Source organism: Pteronotus mesoamericanus, unplaced genomic scaffold (assembly GCF_021234165.1).
Source record: "Pteronotus mesoamericanus isolate MK-2021 breed Mesoamerican mustached bat unplaced genomic scaffold, CSHL_Meso_final contig_68, whole genome shotgun sequence".
Classification (NCBI taxonomy): domain Eukaryota; kingdom Metazoa; phylum Chordata; class Mammalia; order Chiroptera; family Mormoopidae; genus Pteronotus; species Pteronotus mesoamericanus.
Window position 1 is genome coordinate 27,370,190 of NW_026555234.1, and position 23,804 is coordinate 27,393,993.

At 36.9% G+C, this 23,804-nt stretch overlaps 1 protein-coding gene across 1 annotated transcript in view; it reads right to left on the minus strand.

Moving 5' to 3' along the window:
- Positions 1–4,305: 4,305 nt before the first annotated feature.
- Positions 4,306–23,804, minus strand: part of KCTD8 (potassium channel tetramerization domain containing 8) — a 206,652-nt gene continuing 187,153 nt past the window's right edge. The window contains exon 2 of the mRNA XM_054582128.1: positions 4,306–5,472. Within this exon, the coding sequence (XP_054438103.1) occupies positions 5,012–5,472 (461 nt within the window). The 3' untranslated portion in view covers positions 4,306–5,011. The remainder of the gene's footprint in view (positions 5,473–23,804) is intronic.

The following is a 23,804-nucleotide window of genomic DNA, read 5'->3' on the forward strand; positions in this document are numbered from 1 at the left end:
AAGCTGAACTTGATGAAAATGAAAAACTTCTACTTTGTGAAAACACTGTCAAGAGAACGAGAAAACAAGCCACAGTCTGGGAGAAAATATTTGCAAAAGAATATATCATAAAGAACTGTTCTCTAGGTATCAGCAATAAATCAATACATAAATGCTGACGAGGATGTGGAGAAAAGGGAACCACAGTGCACTACTGGTGGGAATGCAGATGGTGCAGCCATTGTGAAAAACAGTATGGAATTTCCTCAAAAAAACTAAAAATGAACTGCCTTCTTACCCAGTGATTCCACTGCTAGGAATATACCAAAAATTTCTGAAATGACTACTCAAAGTATTTAAGCACCCTCGTGTTCATAGCAGCACTATTTTCAATAGCCAAAATTTGGAAACAGCCTAAGTGCCCATCAGCAGATGAGTGGATAAAATAACTATGGTACATCTCCCCAGTGGAATACTATGCAGAAGAAAGACGGAAGAACACCCTAACTTTTGCAACTGCAGTGTTGAAACTGGAGACTATTTATTATGCTAAGTGAAATAAGCCAGTTGGTGAAAGACAAATACCATATGATCTCACTTATAAGAGGAATCTAATGAACAAAAATAAACTAGTGAGCAAAATAGAACCAGAGGCATAGATTCATGGAACAGACTGACAGCTGTAAGAAGGGATGAGGGAAGCAGGGGTTGTCTGAAAGAAGGTGGAGGGATTAGTCAACGAACATGTATGAAGGACCCATGCACATGGACAATGGTGTGGAGATTGACTATGAAGTGGGGGACGGGCTGGATGGAGGGGGGCAAAGGGGGTAAAATGGGACAACTGTAATAGCATAAGCAATAAAATATGTAAAAAAACAAAAGACTCTTATCTAAAATATACAAAAAGTCTTTGAAAATTCAATAAGAAAACAAACAATATGACTAAAAAATGGATCACAGATCTTAATAGACATCTCACTAAAGAAGACATACAATTGGCAAAAAAGCATATATAAAGTAATACTTTATATTATATGTCATCAGGGAAATGCAAATTAAAACAATAATGAGATGGTACTGCTAAACTATTATAATGGCCCAGATCTGGAACATAGATAACACCAAACGCTGGTGAGTGTCTGAAAAAACAGAAGCTCTCATTTATTGCTGGTGGGAATGCAAAAATACAGCCACTTTGGAAGACAGTCTGGGAGTTCCTTGACGAAGTAAACATAGTCTTACCATATGATTCAGCAATTATACCTTGGTATTTACCCAATGGAGATGAATACTTATGTCCACACAAAAACCTTTACATGAATGTGTGTAGCAGTTATATTCATAGTTGCCATAACCTGGAAGAACCCAAGTTGTCCTTCAGAAGATGAATGAATGAATGATTCTCTTTGCAGATTATGAAATAATATTCAACACTAAAAACAAACGACTTATTCAGCCATGGCAAGACCTGGAGGAAACTTAAACACATAAAACTAAGTGAAAAAATACAATTTAAAAAGACTATGTACTATATGATTCTGACTATATAACATTCTGGAAAAGGCAACTGTGGAGAAGGTACAAAGATCAGTCTTCTCTTTTAAAAAATCCTGTTAAGAAATGAGGAGCCTGAAAGTAATTATGCGCTACACCTTCCTGTAAGCTGACACAGCGGAGCAGTTATTACCTCAATGTCTTCTGCCTTTCTAGGTTGCTTGGCTGGCCTTTGCTGGTCTTTGGCTAGAGAGAGCAGGATTTTGCCGGTGGTTGTTTTGTGTGCACCTGTTCGTGTTTATGGGTAACCAGTTTCTTCAGCTCCAAGACTAGAATAGATGAGGTAAAAAGAAATCCCCGAAACCCATTACCATGTAGGACTTTAGGTCTCAATTTCTACACCCAGCCTTCCTTTTCCCAGACTTTCAGGGCCTGTTAAATGCGCGCGCGCGCGTGCGTGTGTGTGTGTGTGTGTGTGTATATAATGCCTAAGGTTTTTACTTATACTTAGTGGGAGGAATAAGGATAAGCTTGACTACTCCATTTTCCTAAAATTAAAATTTTAACAATTAACATTTATTTTCTTTTCCCATTTTAGTTACTACTCAATATATTTCCACTTTAACACAAATAATATATAGATTATAGCTTGAGTGTCAACTGCATATCAGACAAAAAGCATACCATGTGAACTCCATAAATACTCAAAAGTTATACCATGTCTTCTCCAAAATATATTTATTTCTCATATATACTTATCTTCATTGCCTGCTTCCAGCTCTTTTGACTTTTGGTGACTCTCCGTATTTTACCTCCTCATCCTGTGGAAAAAGTTTTATAAACTAGATCCTGCCCACTCATCCTTAAATGTTGAAGTCTCTTTTCCCCCCATTCTAGATGCCTTCTTTTATCTTCTTGTAACTCCATTTGGGGTCACCCAGCTTCTAGCATTTGGTGAAACAACAACTGTTTGAGAAAATCAGACCACATGAGCTTCTTCCTAACAGAAATAGTTGGTGATTCTTTAAAATTTTTATTATTTATTTATTTATATTTTAATTTATTGGGGTACACTGGTTAACAGAATTATACAGGTTTCAGGCGCACAATTCCACAGTCCTCTGTACACTGCAGTGTGTGTTCAGCACTTCAAGTCAAGTCTCCTTCCATCAGTATTTATTCCCCCATACCCTTGACTATTATTCATGTTGCTAATCTTTGAGCCAAATGCTAGGTTTATGGTAAGTGCTCAACAGATTATTATTGAAATGAATTCCAGTTTGCTAAGGACCCTAAGGATAAACATTCTTACTAGCATCACTTTTCTTACGCCATTGTGACTCTATTTGAAATTTGTTTTGGGAAAAAGCAGAGCAGGGTGTGAGCAATTTTTCAGATATTATCATTACCTGGGCTTTGTATCACAAGGGGATCACCTCTACAAATTACATTTCCTAGGTTGCTTGTCAACAGGCTTCCACTGATATTGGGGCAATGGAAAGCACTGGTGGGAAATTGGAACATGGGGAACTAGGATCACGCCCCCTGTGCTTTGGGAGGCAACTTTGAGAGTGACTGTGACTCTTTAGTGGCTCTAGTTCTTCTTGGAAAGGTTATTCCTTTCTATTCCAAATTCCCCACCTGATAGTCCTGGTTCTTGGGTTCTGGTGAGACCCCCACCACCATTTTCCCCTGCATTTCCAGGAGTGGTGATGATATTTTAATTACCTCATTTAAATCTTCACTATGATATTATTATTATCCCGATATTGCTAAGATCACACAGGTGGTAAGTGGTAAAGGTGATGCTTGAACTGTGGCAACCTAACCACTCAGCTCTATCCATTTAACCAGTACTTTGCAGCTATATGAAGCCTTGATGGGACTGCCAACCTTCCAAAATGAAATGCAGGTTTTGAGTAGCTCTTTCCTTTAATCCTGATTGGTAATTCAAGGTAAGTCATATATCTTTCTTGCCTTAAGTAGTCCATTGTTGATGGTATTTTATATACTAGTACAGTAAGAAATCTAAAAATATATCCAAAAATAAATGTAGATTTTAAAAATTTGAGTTAATAATGCTTATCTGCCTCTATTACCCACAAGTGCTGTTCAACTTCTATTCCAACTTACCACACAGGAGATTGAACTCTATAATTCTTGAAGATATTTTTTATCCTCTCAAAGCCTATTTTTAATAAAATTTCATGGTATTTTGCATTTCTTTTTATAAGAATGGTAAGGCAAAAATTGTGTGGCTTATGATTTAAAAAAAGGAAAAAAAAACTTGTTTCCACATATGCAACCAGGAAGAAATATTTTATCATTCAGGTTGAACTTTTAGCTTGCAATAGACAATTTTGTCTCAGTATGTGAGAAGTAACTTCCCAATTGTTTTTGGAGAGGCTTTAAATCTGTTTGTCAGCTAAAATAAAATTTTAGTGCATTCTGAGGTGAAGTGTCTAAGGATTTATGAATCAATAACGAAGCTATCTGGACCTGACTTCACCTCCATTTTGAATTATACTAAAACTCTAATTTGTCAACAGTAAGTTTGAATATATCATTCTCCAGCTTGGCATTCTAAAGAAAAAATGAAGACAATTGAAAAATTGAAAATTTTTAAAGAAGAGTCAGTAGAAATCAAGGAATTCTAATGTATTTTCCCTTTTTAATAAATACATAAAGCTCTTTACCATTTCCCTCAATTATTTCGATTAACATGATAGTAGGATCTTTCAGAACATCATTATACCAATTTTCACAGCCTGATGTAAGCACTCATTTCACAGAAATAACCATGGCTCGCGTCAACAGATGAGTGTCAGTGCAGTAACACAATAGTATAAGGCGTATTTACATCATCTTAACGTACAGAACACCATACACATACACAAAAAATCACAGATCCAGAACAAATAAAATTCAATCTCCTGGACAGCTTACATTTACAGGCTTTACCTGAAACATGTTTTCTCCTTTACATTTTTGTAATATTTTTTCTTCCCAAGCATCAAACAGATCTTCCTTATGTCATGTGATTTATTTGTAACATTGTGTTCATGCAGAAATAATACTTGTTTTATTGCATTAACATGTAAGTAGTTTTGGATTTGGGTCCCAAAACCATCATCTAATATTTGATGTTGCTTCATCCACATTGTCATTTTATTTGGAGTGATATGATGATTTCTTTTTAGTGAACGACAAAATGACAAACATATCCAATTGACCACAGTTCAAAAATCAAGATTCTAAGCTTCTTGATCATGCACATTATACTTTCATTCTTGAAAAGTGGTTTGATTCAGACACACCATTTTGATTCAATATTTATTGGTTCTGTTTTGGTCTTTTTTAAGTATTTCTAGAAACAACAACAACAAAGGGATGAAAGAATATACTGTCCTACGTCCACTGTTCACAAAACAGAAGAGCAGCAAGAATCACACTGACCATTGTTAAGACACAGTCAGGTAGTGACACTGTAGTAAACATTGAATGTCATTGAAATACTGCAGGAATGTGATAATTACTATAACCCATACTTCTGCAGCAGTTCAGATTGCCACTGGCGTTTGCGCTCTGGAAAATAATCTGGAATGTGGATTTTTTTAAAATCCTGAATACATTTTTTCATTTCTTCTTCTACACTGAGCTTCTCACAGACTTTCTTTTTAGAAAGATTTGTTTCCCGGGACTTGCTGATGAGTGTCTGAAAGAGTTCACTGTTTCTCCGTTTGTCTGGTGGGGGCATCCATTGCACGGGTGCCTTTTTGGAAGGGCGATCCAAAGTTAAGGTGTTAGGCTGGTGAACTGTTGTCTGCTGAGCATTGGGTGGGTTGTCCTGGGGAGTGCTTGCCTCTGAGTGGCTGTCACAGCTGGAAGTGGAGAGCTCATTACAGGAAGTCCCACTTTCACTTCCTTTATCTGTGACTTTGTCATGTTTCCTGTCTTCATGCTCTTGTTTTGGTGACACTATTTTTTGAGGTGGTCCTAAGAAGGAAAAAGAAAGTAGAGCAATTAAATAAGAAATGAAAAGGTCACATTTAATAAACTTTATGATTTATTTGTTTCTTAAGATTATTTATTTACAGAGCAAGGGGAAGGAAGGGAGAAAGAGAGGAAGAGAAACACCAGCGTGTTTCAGTTTGTGGGACGATGCCCAACCCACTGAGCCACACCAGTCAGGCCTACAATTTTTTTGTTTTAAACCAAGAACATTTATATTAAGAAAAATGCTGTTTGTTGAAGGATTAAATACAATACCTAGTGCTATCAGCCTACATTAAAATATGCAGTATGTTGATTAATCATTTATAACAAAGTTGGAGAGGTTTGCTTAATGAGCATTTCTGCCATAAAAGGTCACCAATAACTTTATGCTTAAAAGATTTTTGTTAGTTACTATTTTCTGAAACCTGAAAAAATTATCATATGTAAATATTTTGCTAATTTCATAACTGTTTCATTGGACAGTTCATTCATTCCTGTTCTAGTTACTGACATTAGGTGTTCATTCTGTATATATTTTGCCATCAGGAAAGCAGAAGGTATCATTGCTCTATTTTAAAAAGTAGCAGTTTTCCCCAGGCCCAGAGGAGCAATAGCATCATTTATGCTTCCAAGTGGGTGGTAGTTTAAATCTTATCCTCAGTCTTTTAATCTTGTTTCCTGTCTATTTCCTTGGAGTGAATTATGAAAGTGCTATAAGATATGTATGTGCTTAATATTATGGTGAAAAAAATATAGTTGAAATATAGTGTTCTCTTAAAATACAAGGCTTACCATTTGAGGTAAATTACCTAGGAGGACAATTTTCAGAAAGTGATAGTTTGCTAAAATAATTATTTCAAATACACAAACAGTATATTTCCAAGAGAGAGCATATTTTACTTTCCCCGACTCTGCTGTGAGATTAGGACATCTATTTAACATTTATTGAACACCACCTCATACCCAGAACTATAATAAAACCTTGATTAACTGGGGCCTAACCATTCCAAAATATTGATACCCAAATCTCATTTTTTTCTTGTAGTCAACTTTTATGAATAAGTTATATAAATCAGAATAGAGGAAAAGGCATCAGTATTTTTAAGTGATTGCCAGGGGAATCTAGTGCACAGCCAAGTTGATAAAAATTAGTCTAATTCATAAGGCCTTGACCTTAACTATGTATAGAATTACTTGGGAAGCTTACATTATCTATGCCTTGGTCTCAGTCCAAGACATCCTGCTGGATGGAGATGCCACCTGGCCATTGGGTCATTTAACAGATCCGGGTCACCTTAATGTGCAGCTAAAATTATGAATCTTTCCTCAGTCTATCATATGTAAAATGTTTATAACCAATACAAGTAGTTTATAGTATTCAGAAGGATGGGAAAATAAATCAAAAAACTACTTCTTACAAAACAGCCACTATGTGCAACTTACTGTTTGGGTGTAACACCGATTTTCGTATTTAAAATCATGAGAAACAAACATTGATAACAAACATTCAGTTGAGTTGGATTAAAGATTTCAAAGAGCTTTAGAACTTTTTTGGGATTATGGAAATATCTTGTATCTTAATCATAATGTTAGTTATAAGATTGTATGCATTTGTGAGAGCTGACAAAATTACATAGCTAAAATGGGTGAGTTTTTCTGTATGTAAATTATACCTCAATTAACCTAACCAATTAAAAAAAAACAAAACACCAAACAAAAAACCCAAAACACCTTAGCAAAGAATATGTACCTACTTGAGGGCAGGCCTAACCATTATTCCATACCTGCTTTGTCTGCAATATAGTAGATTTAAAACAAATGTCGATGCTTATGAATGCTTAGTATGAAAGTGTGCTAATACATTTCAGGAGCATTTGTAACCATAGATTAAAGAAAATGAAAGCAAACAGCTGTTCTTCCCATTTCTGCCATGTCATCCATGGTAAAGAGGGAATGGGAGCGAACCTGAGGGGTGAGGGTGAAAAATGTGCACTCCTAACTCTTCTTGCTGACTTACTCAGAGGCATTCGAACCCTCTTTTACCCTTTGTGGTGGATGGGCACAACCTATGTTCTTGGGGCCCTTGCCTTCTGGCTTTCAGTTGTTTTCAGGCAATGACAAAGAATGCAAGATTACTCCTCACCTCTCTGCCTCCCAAGACTTCTACGATCTGGTTGCATCCCTGGACCAAAAGGCACAGCCCTGTTTGACAACTCTCTCTACCCCCTTTTCACCTTTCTCCTTTCTCTCCCTCCCTCTGCCCCCTGCTTTCCAGGTGCCATGAAACTGAGGCTCACATCTTCAGGCCCACAGGTGTTAACATTATCATTGTAACTGGCATGAGGGTATTGCCCACACTGATGTACACTGTCAACCTTTAACTTTTCTCTAATCACTCAACTCAGTGTACTTTCTCTTTCTTCCAGAACCCTAGCTGATAGACCCACACTGGTCCCCAACCATCCTCTTCACTGAGTGAGGGTATATTACTTGTTGGATCAGTTTTTAGTGGTAAGAGATTTTAATGTCAATAATACTGAAAAGGGTTCTGGCCTGGACCCAAATTCTATCTTCTTAGCAAATAACCTTGTGGCCTTGAGAGAGAGACTTAACTTCTTTAAGCTTCAATCCCCTTATCTGTAAATTGGGTAGTAGAACTTTCCTCATTGGGTTATTCTGAGATTAACTGAAATACCATAGAAAGGGTCAAGCACAATAATTCACAACAATCAGAGTATATCACTGTCATTCTTTTAAATGCACAGATGTTCAGACGCATCTCTAGAGATTTTACATTTGCTGACAGGTTTGTATGGACACGTTTACGTGACGAGGGTGGTGGAGGAGATGCAGCGTCTGTTCATCCCATTATCATTATGGCTGAACGCGGTCCAAGCTAGCTGGATGCCCACAGGACCAGAAAGACATAGAATATAAATAAATGTTTTTATCATTTCTGCCAATCTTCTCCATTACTTTAACTATAAATCTCTAAAGAGGAACTATCATTTTCATTTCCAATAAGGACTAAGGATTTACGCTGCAACTCCCTGAGAAAACCAATTTATATTTAAGGATAAATGAGTAATGGAAAATCATCCTATGTTAAAGGCATGGAGACAAACATTAGATAGAGATATCCAGAGTGGAAGACAGTACAGAGAAAGGACACACGTGACCCTTGAACAACATGGAAGTGTGGGGCAATCCCCCACTCAGTTGAAAGTACATGCACAACTTTTGACTCCCCCGGAACTTAACTGTCAATAGCCTACTATTGACCAGAAGCCTGGCTGATAACATAAACAGTTGATTGATGCATATTTTGTATATTATATATACTACTACTTTGCCTTACAATATAATCTAGAGGAAAGAAATGTTACTAAGAAAATCACAAAGAAAAGAAAATACCTTTTCAGTACTGTATTTATTGAAAATGACCTGCTTATAAGTGGACCTGTACAGTCAACTCTGTCAAGAGTTGTCTGTACTAGACAACACAGAAGCAAATGCTTCATTCTGTTTGTATTCACTTGGAGGGGAGGGATGCTCAGTGAAATTCACCAGGGAGAGCACAGAGTTATATAAAGTCCATGTTTTAGCTAAATAAATTATATACAGTTATTATATGTAATGGCATTTCAATTTATTTATGAAAATAGACCTCTGCATCCAATACACACATACACAATGCAGAAACTCCACAAGAAAATATAGAGAATGCAGCATATGTGTGATGGAAATTAATTGTTCTATGAGTGTAAGATGAAGGAAGATTTCTTCGAGGGGACACTCATCAGTTCAGCCAAGAGAATTGTACTGAGCACTACTATGGGCCATGTCTGTGCATGGAGCTAGAAGAGGCACATAGCAGGTGCTCTGGGGAAGCTCGTTGTCTATTTTATGATGTTTTATAACATTAAGTGTTTAAAAGGCTTGGAGTACATCTGAATTATCTCTTACTGTACATTTTAAACTCTATGGAAAAAAAAGAGTTTGGAACCTGAATTTACTATAATCTTAAGAGCTCCTTTTCTTTTTTAAAAGAATTTAGATTAGGTCCAGGTATTAGCATGGATTAACAAATGCACGTTTTTATTTTTCACCCCCGTTTCCTAAGCTATCTTTAGGCAAGGTGGGCCCCCGGTCAGGAAACTAACTGGGTTCAGATATTTACATTATGAACAAATGGAAATGCTTGCTCTATTTTGTCCACACTTGCAATGTACACAATATCATGAGTGTTTTCTGTATAAATTATTAGGTATAACAAATAATTTCATTTTATGTCAAAATTTTTGCTAATGCATAACACATTGCATATTCTTATTGCTATTTAATTAAGAATACTGTGAATCATTACTGATAACTTAGTGGATTCAAATTGGAACGAAGATACAATAATAAAATGATTTATGTGTTTTTATGACATGAAATTTAAGAAAAATAAATGAATTCAAAGGAAGTAATGATTACTCTAGTTGCTTTGTTTTCTTGTGGATGCCTGCTAATCATAGGCTTCCAAGCATAACTTAAAACTTTAATTTTTCACATTCTATTCAGTGATCCAAAGTCACTTGAAATCCTTAAGCATAATGTGAATAATTATATAAATAACACTAAAACTTGCATCCTGATTTCAAGAAACTCCTCTGTCTCTTCAGCTAGTAATAGAATCAGATATATACCATAAAAACAATTTGACCTCTGAGTTAGAGCACCAATCAGATTTAGTATTTTTTAAAATTGTGATTTGGTGGACTTATCAGCTGGGCTTTCTTCCATCACATAAAGAAAATCATCATTAAATATTAAAGTAAGTAACAAGTAAGTAAATAAGCAAATATATCCATTTAAGATTTAAATTTTAAAAGAAGTTAATTATTTAAAGGTGTTCAATACATATGTATGCCTAGAAACTTTAAAAAATACATTTGGATAATTAAGTCTTTCACTCTTCACTTAGCTGTTTACGATTAAATGGATTAGGGTTTTCATCCAAGAGTTGATCATTTTCAGGGGTAATTAAAGCCTTACCTAGGAGACCTGTAAGCCAGTTGCCCAGGTAATGCTTCTCCACAATTATTTTTTAAAGCACAGTCAGTACACACAAAGCACACACATACAAAAATATAATACTCATTTATTATGCTCATAATTTTCTTCAGTGAGGGAATAGCCTTGGAAGGTCTGGGTTTGACCTTGGCTCAGACCCTTTCCAAACCCTTTAATATGCTGGTTCTGTAACCTCTCTAATAATTTGGTCCTTGTTGGTCAAAATTTTGGGATTGATTGACCTAACTTCATGAATGTGACAAAGTTCTATAGTTCTAAATTATGAAATAAATAAGACAGGATTTTCCAGGCAGTAAAATTAAATTCTAAATATAAGCAAACAGATACCAGGTATGTACAGATCTTACAGGTCTTGAAGAATGCTGAGAAAAGGTGTTAAAATATGTATTTGAAGAGCACTCAATGTAACCCAGGGTTTCTTAACTTCACAAGATGATTATAATCCCTTGGAAATAAATTTTGGAAGACCAATGGACTTCATTCTGCATCACATTTTTTTGTAATGACAAATAATTTCCCTTCAAATTAACAAATGTGTACCTATTCTTCCTTTAAATGTGCACCACTTTTTAATCAATTTTCAAAATAAATGATTTAAATAAACATTCTAAAGCTACAGAAAAAAAAATAAAACATTAAAGGCTTACCATTAATAAAAAATACCTCTTAGAATGGGGAAAAAAGTTCAGTCTCCACTAAAGTACTTCACAGAACTGCAGGTTCAAAGATAAATTTTTTAAGTCCATTGTGTGAAGTGTAGTCCTAGAAGACATCATTGACTCACACTTGTTTCACTAAGTCTATTCTTGTCAGAAATGCCAGCAATGAGAATGATGCTTGAAGCAACACAGTGCAGACTGACTGGGCTCACATCCCAGTTCAACTGCTTGTTAGGTGTGTTTTCTTGGGAAAATTACTTACCTTCTTTGGATAGCTGTATATTTAGGTTTAAACTTCATTGAGTTTTGGCAAATTTTATAAGGGTCAATATATGTAAAGTACTTAGTACATGCCTTTCATATATAAGTGCTCAAAATGTTTATTTTCATGAAGCATAAACATCCAGTGCTATTTTGCCATAGTGGCATGTTTGCTTATCTAAATATTGAGAGGACTGTATCAAGAATACAAATTCTTTCATTTTAATTCTGTCTCTACACATAGTACTTACGAACACATGAATTACAGAAAAGCCTCTTAGCTTATTTCAGCCTTAGTTTCTTTTATATTAAAACTAAAATAAGAATAGTAATACTGTTACATGACTATAATAAGAAAAGAGATAATGTATGTCAAAGCGATTTGTTGTCAAAGCAATTTTGTTGTAAAATTCTCTACAACAGATTTGAGAGGTTATTAGCGTTAAATTCTCATGAACTAAAAGGAACTTATTTGAAAAAATAAAACACAAAAGCTTTCTTTAAGTATTAAAATGTGTGATATAAAAGCAATAGTAAAACATTACATTAAACAAAAAAGAACAAATTGAAGGTATCGCAATGGACCAAAATTTGTAAAATTGGGCAAGGTAGGATTTTCAATTAATCCCACTGGGTTATATTACATTGCTATATAAAGGAGGAAATACTAGCTTTACTAAATCTTTTGGGTGGATAGTATAGTACAGAAATTAAATGTTAACATTTTTGTCTTTAAAAAAGACACACGACTCTGGGTTGTTATAGGTATGGGCACATTCAATAAGACTGCTTTCTTATTATTTCTTGGAATACACAGGCACTTTCAAATGAAGTCTATGTGTACAACCGCACACTTGAGAAAAGCTTTTATTTTAATTTTTTTTACCTGCCTAGGGATAATAAAAAAAAGACTGGATATGTAAAATGTGTCTGCAAGAGACACAATTCCCAGAAAGAAAATTACCCTTTAATAGTACTAAACTCAATAGTGTGTGAATGTTTATGTGGTACTTGAACAGAATGAACCAATCTATCTCAAATATTAGCACCACATGCCTTGGAGGATTAAGCGCTTGAGTCAAAGAGAAAAAAAACCCATTTTTATTAAACATTTGTTGAGCACCTACTCTGTATCAGGCACGGTGTTAGTTACAAGATGAAGGGCGCGCGCGCGCGCGCTCACACGCACGCACGCACGCACACACCCTGATATCCAGTATTACAAGCTTAGGATGACAAGCACAGTAATGCAGCTGTAACTAAAGTTTGAATGGGATGTGAGGAAGGGGACAAGAATAAATCGTGATTTGAGTGAACTAAGAAACAGAATTACTTTTAATTTATCAGCTATAATTGAAACTTAAAAGTCATAGAGTGAAATGGCTATTGGAGTGAATAAAAATTAATCTTTATAGCCCTGGCTGGTGTGGCTCAGTGGATTGAGTGCCAGCCTGCGAACCAAAGGGTACTGGTTTGATTCCCAGTCAGGGCACATACCTGGGTTGCTGGCCAGGTCCCCCCACAACCCCGCCACCCGTTGGGAGTGCTTGAGAAGCAACCACACATTGATGTTTTTCTCCTTCTCTTTCTCCTTCCCTTCCCCTCTCTTTAAAAAATAAATACAATCTTAAAAAATAATTTTATGTAGTCTCTACTATTATTACTTAACCAGTTTTATGAATGAATGAAAATACAAGAAAAAGGAAAAGTTAAAAAAAATTAAAAATAAAACAAGTTGTAGTATTCCTTTTTTCATCCTGCCATGACTGGTCCCTAAAATACTCTTCTGATTCTCTTTGTACTTGTTACCTTTTTATTGTAGTTATTTATTTACATGTGTGTCTCTCAATCTTAAATTGACAAATATTTTGACAGCAGAAACTGTCTTTTTAGCTTATTGTGAAGCCTTGATCAAATAGTAGCATTATTGTCACTCGTGTAAATTCCTGTACTATTTATTATTGACTATATCATTTGTTTATTAATTAGTATTCACTACCTTTTATGTTACTAAACATTCTCCTAGATAATTAAGAATGTTCCTGTCATCTCCACATAAATGTTCACCCCAGAGTACATCTCTGGTGTCCTGTCTTCCTCAAAAAGCTTGTAATTTCATTAACAGCAGAGGCTCTGTTTTAATGTTTCCTTATATCACATAGTTCAGGGGGCTGATTTTTTTAATCATTGAGTCAAAGATATTAATAAGGTCAATAAGTAAATGTAGCATTAGGAAAAATGTGAAAGAATATACATTTAACGGAACATGTAATGCAGGAGTTTTTCAAAAGTAATCTTATCACCTTTCTCACATTTGTAAATCTCTGTCTTCCTGTTAATTATTTGTGTAAATGATATCCTAGATCACCTTTGGCTACCCAATGGATCCATCTTTTATTTTCAATTAATTTCCAGATCTTGTTAATTATAGCCTTGCAGTGACTCTTGAATCCAGTTGTTCACTTCTGTTGTCATATTCACTGGCTATAAGAGGTTTCTCATTACTTGTTGCTGTGTCTCTTAACCAGTTTTCTGACTCCACTTTAGTCTCATTTCAAACAATTCTCCACTCCATTTACAAATAAATATCCCTATAGTCTAATTCCTTCAAGTCTCTCCCTTGTATAAAAACCTAAAGAATTCCTCTGCACAGAAATAAAATTTGAATGCCATATTTTGGGATTGAGGACTGTCCCCAGTTTTCTATGAACTCAGCATATCTTGTAGGGTTCCCCACAGAGCAGCCAAAATATAATCGTTGTTGGGCAAATGTCGTGTTCTATCCATGCCTGTTTCCCTTTGCATAGTATTTCTTCTTTGCTCCATACCCTATAAAACCTGCTCCAAATGGTGCTTTCAGCAGAAAGCCTTCCATTCTCACATTTAGATATGATTTCTTGTGAGTTCTCACTCTCTAAATGACCCATAGCAGTTTGTTTGAATCTGTCTCAAAGTCAGAAGCCTATTTTGTCTTAGATAAAAATTATTTTTGTACTAACTTTTAACATCCCTGTGCTCTGCTCCACAAAACAAACACATAGACACATACAAATTACATTAATCAATCTGGAACAAAATCAACCCCTCCCTCTCCCTCCCTCCCTTCCTTCTGTCTTTCTTTCCTTCCTTCCTGCCTGCCTGCCTGCCTGCCTTCTTTCCTTTCTTTCTTTCCTTCTTTCTTTCTTCTTTCTTATTTTCTTTCTTTCCCTCCTTCCCTCTCTCCCTCCCTCCCTCCCTTCCTTCCTTCTGTCTTTCTTTCCTTCCTTCCTGCCTGCCTGCCTTCTTTCCTTTCTTTCTTTCCTTCTTTCTTTCTTCTTTCTTATTTTCTTTCTTTCCCTCCCTCCCTCCCTTCCTTCCTTCCTCGCTTGCTTGCTTTCCTTTGTCTTTTTACTCAAGTACCTACTCCTGAGACTAGGCTCCTACCAATTCAGTAACGAACTAAATTAAATGAACTTAGTACTAAAAACTAAAGAATATCTAATCACATAGATAATTTAGTTCCAAAGAATTATTGCTTTGCTTTTTTTTAACTAAAAAAGATAAACCCAAGTATAAGTAAGCTTATAGGGGATAACAAAAACAAACAACAACACAACAAATAAACTAGGGAGACAATGACTCTTTTGCAGTCATCTATAAGGACCTCATCACCATTCTGGTGAGTGAAAAGATTCCTTTGGGAAGGTTTTTTATGTCATGAAAGTGAAACAAAAACTATTCCGGAACCATAAATAATGAAATTTTCTTTTGTCTGCTGAAGAATTTTATACCACTTATGTGATTATCTGATTACTTTATATGATTAAGTGACTACCTCACTCTTGTATCTAAATTTTTTTAGTAGAAAAGGTGTTAGGTATCCACATGTCTTTTCAGAAGCCCTATCACAGGCAAAATGGTTATAGACACTCACACATTTCACTCAAGGGAGCCAGGATTCTGTGGCACATTCACCATTTTGTGCTTAAAAACAAAAACAAACAGAAAAACCATCCCCTTCCACCCCCCAAAAAAATAAAAAACAAAGCTCCATACAGATGACCAGGCTCCTCTTAGACTCTGGAATTAAGACATGCTAATTCCCAAGTTCCTACTTTCAAACCTACCATGGCTCATTACTGATATTGTCAGAGGTTTTTGTTTTTCCCCCACGTACTTTTGAATGGCCTCTGTTTTCACAGGCACATACTAAATGAAAGGGATTATTTATTGTTTTTCAAAAACGTGAGCACTAGCCTTTTCTTACTGGTTCCATATCCATAAACTGTGACTCAGAAAACCTACATGGTACTCACAAAAGACTGATGAGAGTTTGTACCTACAACATGTCTGCTGATTCTAGGAGGAAATGAAAACATGTTCTGTAACTACAAATTAAGGGTGCACTTAGGATGTGCTGTGTATAACAAGTTTATATGAACATAAAATCATGTTGGTTGTAAACTATCATTGCTTGTTATAAAATACAAAACAGCTGTGTCAGACCTGAGGAAAAAAGCCTTGGTGCCAATGGGGATGCAGTGAGGAGGCAAAAAATAAAAAAAAATAAAAAAAGAAGAAGGTGAATACTCTGAGGTTCCAGGAGGTGCAGCAATTGCAGGCAGAAAGTCATAGTTGAAGGGACTGTTATTTGTTTGATCTCTTCAGATCTTGAATGCCTGTCTCCAATAAAGGTTTTTAAGTACTCCCTACAAGGTCAGCGAGCTGCCACTTCTTGTAGCTGTCAGACTATTTAATGTGAGTGCCATTTCTTCACTTTGAGATTTATGAATGTGTGCCTATTATGGAGGCAGCTTGGTGCACACTCACCATAATAAGTACAAAATGGAAACATACATGCTTACAGCAGAGTCTATTTTCATGTTGTGCGACCGTTTGAACAAATGCTCAGCTTTTGCAAATAACAAAACTGTGCTTGAAGTGAAGTTCTGACACCTACTAGGTATGTCAGGCATGGCTGAACGACTCATTTTTCTATTTTGCTTAAGAAGGAATAAAAATAGGGAACCTCTCTCCTAGATTTGCTTTAAGTAAAGTTATGTAGGACAGAAAGCCTTACAGTAGTGGCCCCAGAAAATACATTAGGGTTTAGGAACCCTGAAAACTATAAATCTCACCTTACATGACTTTGCAGATGAGATTAAAAATTATTGTGGATTTCCTAGAGGGATGCCAAATCAACCACAGGTATCCTCTAAGTGGAAGATGGAAGGAAATGTGACCCATGTAGAGCAGGAGGAAGCAATGTGACCAGGGAGTCGGCTGGAGTGGCGTGGCTGCAAATCAAGGAATCTCGGCAACCGACAAAAGCTGCGAGGCAAGTAACTGCTTCCCTTGGAACCTCTGGAGGCAGTGCGGTTCAGCCGACACAATGATTTCAGCTGGTGACGGTGATTTTGATACTGATAGCTCGTCTGGACTGCCAGGGGCAGGTTAAGGGTGCAGAATGGGAGAGGCCGCAAGGGGAGCGAGACCTAGGCTATGATGTGGGACGTGGGAGCCGCTTGTGCACCTAGCCACAAGCCTCAGGTGGGAACTTCAGCACTAAAGGTGTGCAGCCAGTCGAAAGAATGCTTCATGAACCGCCCGGGGCCAAAGCGAGGACATCGAGTATTGCAGCCCTGCTTCTGCAGCAAGGCGGGATTGCCTGGAAGATGCTCCGCCTACAGCCCCATCCCCCACTCCCTGGGGGCGCAGAGGTCCAACCCCTGTGTGTAGATGCCTTGTTCCTCCTGCTGAGGCCAACATCAGGTCCTGCCTGAGAAGCCGTGAGGGGTTTCCAGGGTCCCTGTCCTTAGGTCTTTTATTGGGTTGCTCTCTGCCTGTGGGCCCTGAGTGTGCTCAACTTGCTGCATGCAAGGACTAGGGCATGGGAGGTGCAAAGTTGATGGAACAGGAAGGGGAGTCACCTCCATGGCCAAGATGGTGGTAGAGGGTGGTGGTTCTTACACTTAGAACCACAAGGTTAGCAAGATAATGAAGAAAACGCCCTCATCCCTTCTGGTACCAGATTGGGGGTAGGCAAGCATGCGCTCGAAGTCAAGATGGTGGCAGGATGGTGGACCAGAGAGGCCTGTCGGTCTGGCCTAGAGAAAGAAGGGATTGGTTGCCAGTGGACGCACCCAAAGCCTGTGATATTTGGGGATTTAATGGATTGTTTTGGGAAAGCACCTGGTCTGCCCCACACCTAAAAATGATAAAGTCCCAAGAGAACAAAGAAACATTCTCTCTTGCTGGTTGCTTGCTACTTGGGACCTGCACTTGGATAGTACACTGGCCTGACCTCCCCAAGGGCCACATAGGCTTAGTAGCTGCTTGACCCATGGCCTCCAAGAGAGTCTCTCTCTCACTGACCTGGTGAAGCTTTCACAGGTACAATCTTGTGAACTTGCAGCCTTAGTAGCTACATGGCCTATGGCTGCACCAACTTCACATGCAGGCTTCCAGAGGGAGCACGAAGCCAAACAGCAGTGGGGAACCAGCCAAGCTACCTGGATGACAACTTAGCAGCCACATGTGGGCTCCAAAGGAAGGTACTTTAACATGGAGCAGGAACTCTGGGCACTGCCTTTTGTTTTGGACTTGCTGAGCATGGCTGGGCTTTATCTGGTTTTTGTGGAGGAGATGAGCTACGAGATGGGGAATCCTTCATCCTCCCAGGTCATGCAGCGTCTGATAAAACCTTTCCTTTCACACAGCACTGGCTTCATGAGTTTAGCTTTTGTTGTGGCAGGCAGATGAACTCCCCTTTTTTGTTCAGCAACAGTTTCAAACTTTGGGCCTGTGGAACTGTAAGCAAATAAATCTGTGGTTGTAGCCATCTTTGGTAGTAATTTGTTACAATAGCCATAGGAAACTAATACAAATCTACTTAGCCTAATGCCTGGCACTTGTTAAATGTTGAGTTATGGCATCTTACATGAGCGAACACAATATTATTCTTAATAACTAGATATTGAATCTGAATTATAATATCTTAGTTTCTCCATTAAAATGCAATCTCTTTCAGTCTCTGCCAGATTGTAATCCTTTCTCTCTTCTTATACATAGTCTTTAATATTCTAGAAAACAATTATCACATCTAGTCGAAGTGTTCCCCAATTATACAGATCAACCATTATTTGCATAATAAGGTTTATAGTCTCCTGATGTCAGTCACATTTGTTCCTATAATACATTATATTCTCTCTACAAACACACATGCGCTCATCCCTCCCCGCACACATTAAATATACGTAATCATAGAACTGTCTCTCATCTATAACTGATTCCACCCACATGTTTAGCACCTGGTCATTCTTTGAAGTTCTAAGCCCATGACTTTACTGGTTTGTAGATATCTCCTAAACTTCAAATACCATTATTCCAAAAAATGGCTGCCCTATTATTTACTCTATAAAGAAGTTCCTCCTTCTGTTTCTTATTGTATAAAAGCAGCACGATCTTTTTAATCAACATGTTTGAAATGTTAGAGTCGTTGTCATTATTCCTATTCTCACCCCTCTGTTGCTTCCCTCTTCATTTGAATAGCTACTGGAACATTCAGTTACTTTGATAATGTCTGAATCATTTCCTTCACCAATAAGTCTTCACCTTCACAATTATGGTCCTCAGTAACTCTTACTGAATCTATTGCAATGATTTTCTAACCCCTTACTGACTCTATTGCAATGAACTTATAGAGATTTTTTAATCTCTAATCTCTACCTTTACTCTCCAACCTAAGATCTCAGTTACATATCAGAGAAACATAGCTCCTATTATAGTTCCGCTCTCAAGGAATGTCAATGGCTTTCAGAAACTTAACCAAAACTTTTGGCCTAGAAAACCAAATGTTTCATGTCACAGTCCCATTTTAAATTCCAAAGCTCATTTTCTACTACTCCCACCCTCTATTCAAGCCAAATCAGAGGTATTCATAGTATCCTAAAGACCACGTGCATTCTTGTCTTCAGTTCCTCACCTATGCCAATGGTAGGTTGATTTACGTTTTGTACCATTCTTATATACATGGAGTATATTCTTTACTGGCTGGTATGTGTGTCTGAAAATATACTTGGGGCCACTATCTACCTTATGTAACAGACCCCAAGTCCCAGGCTACAGGAGTGAAATGATAACCTGGACTGAACCAATCATAATACCTTTCTAACCCAGCCTCATAATCTGAAGTAAGAGTGAGCGTTGGAAGGTAAGAAATCTAGGTAGTTCAATAACAGAAAACCCTTGGGATATGTTGAACTGTTGATGTGGTGCAGGAAGAGAAGACCATTACATGTCTTAACAAAAAGCTCTCAGGTGTGACGGCAGGTGACTAATTCTTCCAACCCCAACTATAGTGAAGGAGAAGGATAGCTGAAAGGGAGTTGTCATGTTTGGGTGTTTGATTCAGTAATCCCTCTGGCCAGCTCGAACTGTAAAACAAATATTTGAGCAAATAAAATAGTAATATCATCAGAAATATCTTTTTCAAAAACCTATTTAGACATTTTATTAGATCCAAATAACACTGAAATAGAACCAAAGCCTCTCTTCCTGAAGCTAGTTAACTGACATGTTGGCTATATTTGTCATGGGAGACAACAACACTTAGTGCTTTATGCATAAATTTAATTTTTATGCACATTTTAAGTTACTGATCCAAAAAGCTGGGAAAGTTAGAGTTAGGCATAAAAATATAATCAGTGTGTATTTGTAGGCAAATTGTTATAATAAAAACATATATAATTTAAGAAATCTTGGAGATTTACTTGTTTTCCACTAACAGAGACATGTGCCCCATCCTTGCCTTGGAACCTGTGACCAGAGTGGGGAAGGCACTATTATTGTCCTAGACTGAGACTCTAATCCATCCCTGTGTCCTGGGGTTGAAGGTCTGTTTCCAAAAGTATATAGGGGATCCAAGGTAAACACAAAGGTAACACACGAACACACATATACCCCATATACTTTATTATGTAAACGTGGTTAAATACAGAAATCAAGATGTATTGTAGTGTTTCACACATCCCAAGGCGACATGTCAGTTTGTGTTATCTTTTCCTGTGTAGTCACTAGTTAATGGAGAGAATGAGGCTTAGAGAAACAAAGTTAGTAATGCAATGGGAACAGTTGTACTTATTTCATATTTTACCAAGTGAGTGCAAAGTTGTAATAAAGAACATTTATGGAACACTTACTATGGGCCAGGAACTATGCTAAGCGCATTTTATATAGCAACTCACATACATCTCACAATAACTTCATAAAGCTTAGTGGCTATTATGCCTATGTTACACATGAGGAAACCGAAGCTAAGAGAAGTTCTAGAACTTGATGGATCCCATTTAGAAGAGACAAATTCAAAGGCAGAGCTGTCAGACTCCTAAATTCATGCTGAGTTATGTTCAGAGAGACACTGCCTCAAAAATCCTGAAAACAGTGTGGAAGCCAGCTTCCCTAAAATACTAAACTAGAGCTAACATTACTCATGAATTTTAATCTCTGATAAAATTAAACTGAAATGCATACCTGTAAAAAAAAATTGGGGTAAAAATACTTGATTATACCTCAGTGTTAGAATTTCTTTAGATTATTTGCAATTTTATTTTAACAAAAAAAATAAATTTAAAAGGCTAAAAACATGAAAATGTGAACTGTGCTTTCTAACTCACTTCCTTGTGACCATTATTGGCACCAAATCACTTTCACCAGGCAGCCTCGATTTAAGAGTTTCACATTTCAAAAAAAAAATGCTTATGTGGTAATATCTTCTACAATGCATATTTTCATGGATTTTAAAAAAACAAAAACCTTCTTACATTGATTGGATTACTACAGGTCAAGAAATAAGTATGTCTTTAAGAAAAAAAATATATATGTATGGTGTAAATCTTACTAGAAAATTTACAGAATAAAAATAATTAGAAAGATGGGTAAGATGATGTAGAATTATAGCAGAGAAGAAATAGAGAAGATAAAAGAATTATCTTTACACTCATCACATGTCAGGTGCTATCATTTCCAAAATATCAGAATTACAGTTGTACAATAAGGCATATTTAAGACTGAACCTTCCAATGATGTGCAACTCTTGATCAGGAAAGGCTCTGACATAAGGCCAGACATTTTTGCTAAAAGCTTTCGCAGTCTAATTAAATAATGAATAGGTTCTGTCAGGGTTGAGGTGCCTTGAACTTTTCACGTTACTTTGTAGTACACTTCAGTCTAAACCTAATATTTCAATAGCAGCAGTAACATCAATCTCTCTTTCTGACATTAAAGCCTTAAAGATTAAAGCCAAAAAATTGTGAAGTGGTGCTAATGAAACCATTACAAGATAAAAAGATGTACTGGTAATACCTTTTACTTGGATCAATCAAACGGTTATGCAAAAGAAGACTTTGCACTGGGAATGCATTAGGAAATCATGTTTAATTATAATATCTATTAATGGTTACTTATTAAAAACCTTGAAGATAGGAAATCGTTTACTATATAAAGCATTAGTATTACAGTATGCTCTTGGTACAATGCATGTTGAATGACTGTCTAGGAAGTACTGAGAACCAAAATTCACAAAGAATGAACAGAATGAAGTCTGCTTTGAGTTATGTAGTTCATTGAAAGTAATCTGGGATACCGCATGCAGCAATTTTTTCACTGATATGTCTCCTAAAGCAAGGGACATAAAGGAAAGAATAAACAAGTGGGACCTCATCAAAATAAGAAGTTTCTGTACGGCAAAAGAAAACATCAGCAAAATGAAAAGGGAGCCAACCATATGGGAAAATATATTCGCTAATGATACATCAGAAAGAGGTTTAATCTCCAAGATATATAAAGAACTCACTTGACTCCACTCCAAGAGGACAAACGGTCCAATCAGAAAACGGGCAAAGGACCTGGGCAGATGCTTTTCCAAGGAAGAGAAACAGAGGACCCAGAGACATTTGAAAGGATGCTTGGCCTCACTAGCCATCAGAGAAATCAAAACCACCATGAGGTAGGTACCACCTCACACCGGTCAGAATGGCCATCAGAAACAGATCAACAAACAACAGGTGCTGGCGAGGCTGTGGAGAAAAGGGAACATTAGTACACTGCTGGTGGGAATGCAGACTGGTGCAGCCATTGTGGAAAGCAGTGTGGAATTTCCTCAAAAAGCTGAAAATGGAACTGCCTTTTGATCCAGTGATTCCCCTGCTGGAACTGTACCCTAAGAACACCAAAACGCCAATACAAAAGAACCTATGCACCCCAATGTTCATAGCAGCACAATTTACAATAGCCAAATGTTGGAAGCAACCTAAATGCCCATCAGTAGATGACTGGATCAAAAAGTGATGGTACATATACACAATGGAATACTACGCAGCAGAAAGAAATAAAGAAGTACTAAACCTTGCGACAGCATGGATGGAACTGGAGAGCATCATGCTAAGCGAAATAAGCCAGGGGGCGAAAGACAAATACCATATGATCTCACCTATAAGCGGAACCTAACCAACAATACAAAGATGCAAGGAAAATAAGACCAGCAACACTGAAAGGAAAAGAAATCAACAGAGACTAGAGGGAAGGAGGGAGGTGGGGGCGGGGAAAAGGAAGGGAAGGGAAAAGTCAAGGAACATATAGCAAGGACTCATGGACAAAACCAAAGGAGAAAGGCTGAGGGAGGGAAGGAGGGAAGGGGCAAGGGAAAGTGGTGGCGGGGAGGCAGAGACAAATGTATTTGAAAAAATAAATTAAAATTAAATTTAAAAAAAGAAAGTAATCTGGGAGCTCACTTTTTGTTCATCTTACAAAACTTAAACAAAATACTTACAATTGGAATAAAAAATTCAAATATATGCACTGCTTTTAGGGCAAAAATTTCCATAACAAGGATCTAAACTAGAGTTAGTGTTAGTCTATTACAAGGCCTATATATAAAGCTCATCGATTAATTGGGAATTATTACATTATAGTTGATTTTAACACAATTGTGATTGTATAATGGCATTAGTGACATAAAAAAGAAAAGATGTTTAACCAATGATTGAAGACTCAGAACTCCTTTGTTTGAATGGCAGGCTGCTCCATCTACCTTTAATAGACTGTGAACTATTTTGCCAGCAAAACTGCAAGGTCAAAGCCAAAGATTATAGAAAAGAGTGAGATAATTTTGATTTTGTAGATCAAGAAGGAAATCAGAATGGTTAATGTTTATTTTTAATTTGGTTTTGTTCTATCAATCTTTATCATTTTTGTGTTTATAATAAAATATCCATATAACTAGAAAGAGTTATAATAAAAATTTTCAGTATTATGTGTCTATGTTGCTCTATGCTTTACCTACTTTGTCAATAATAG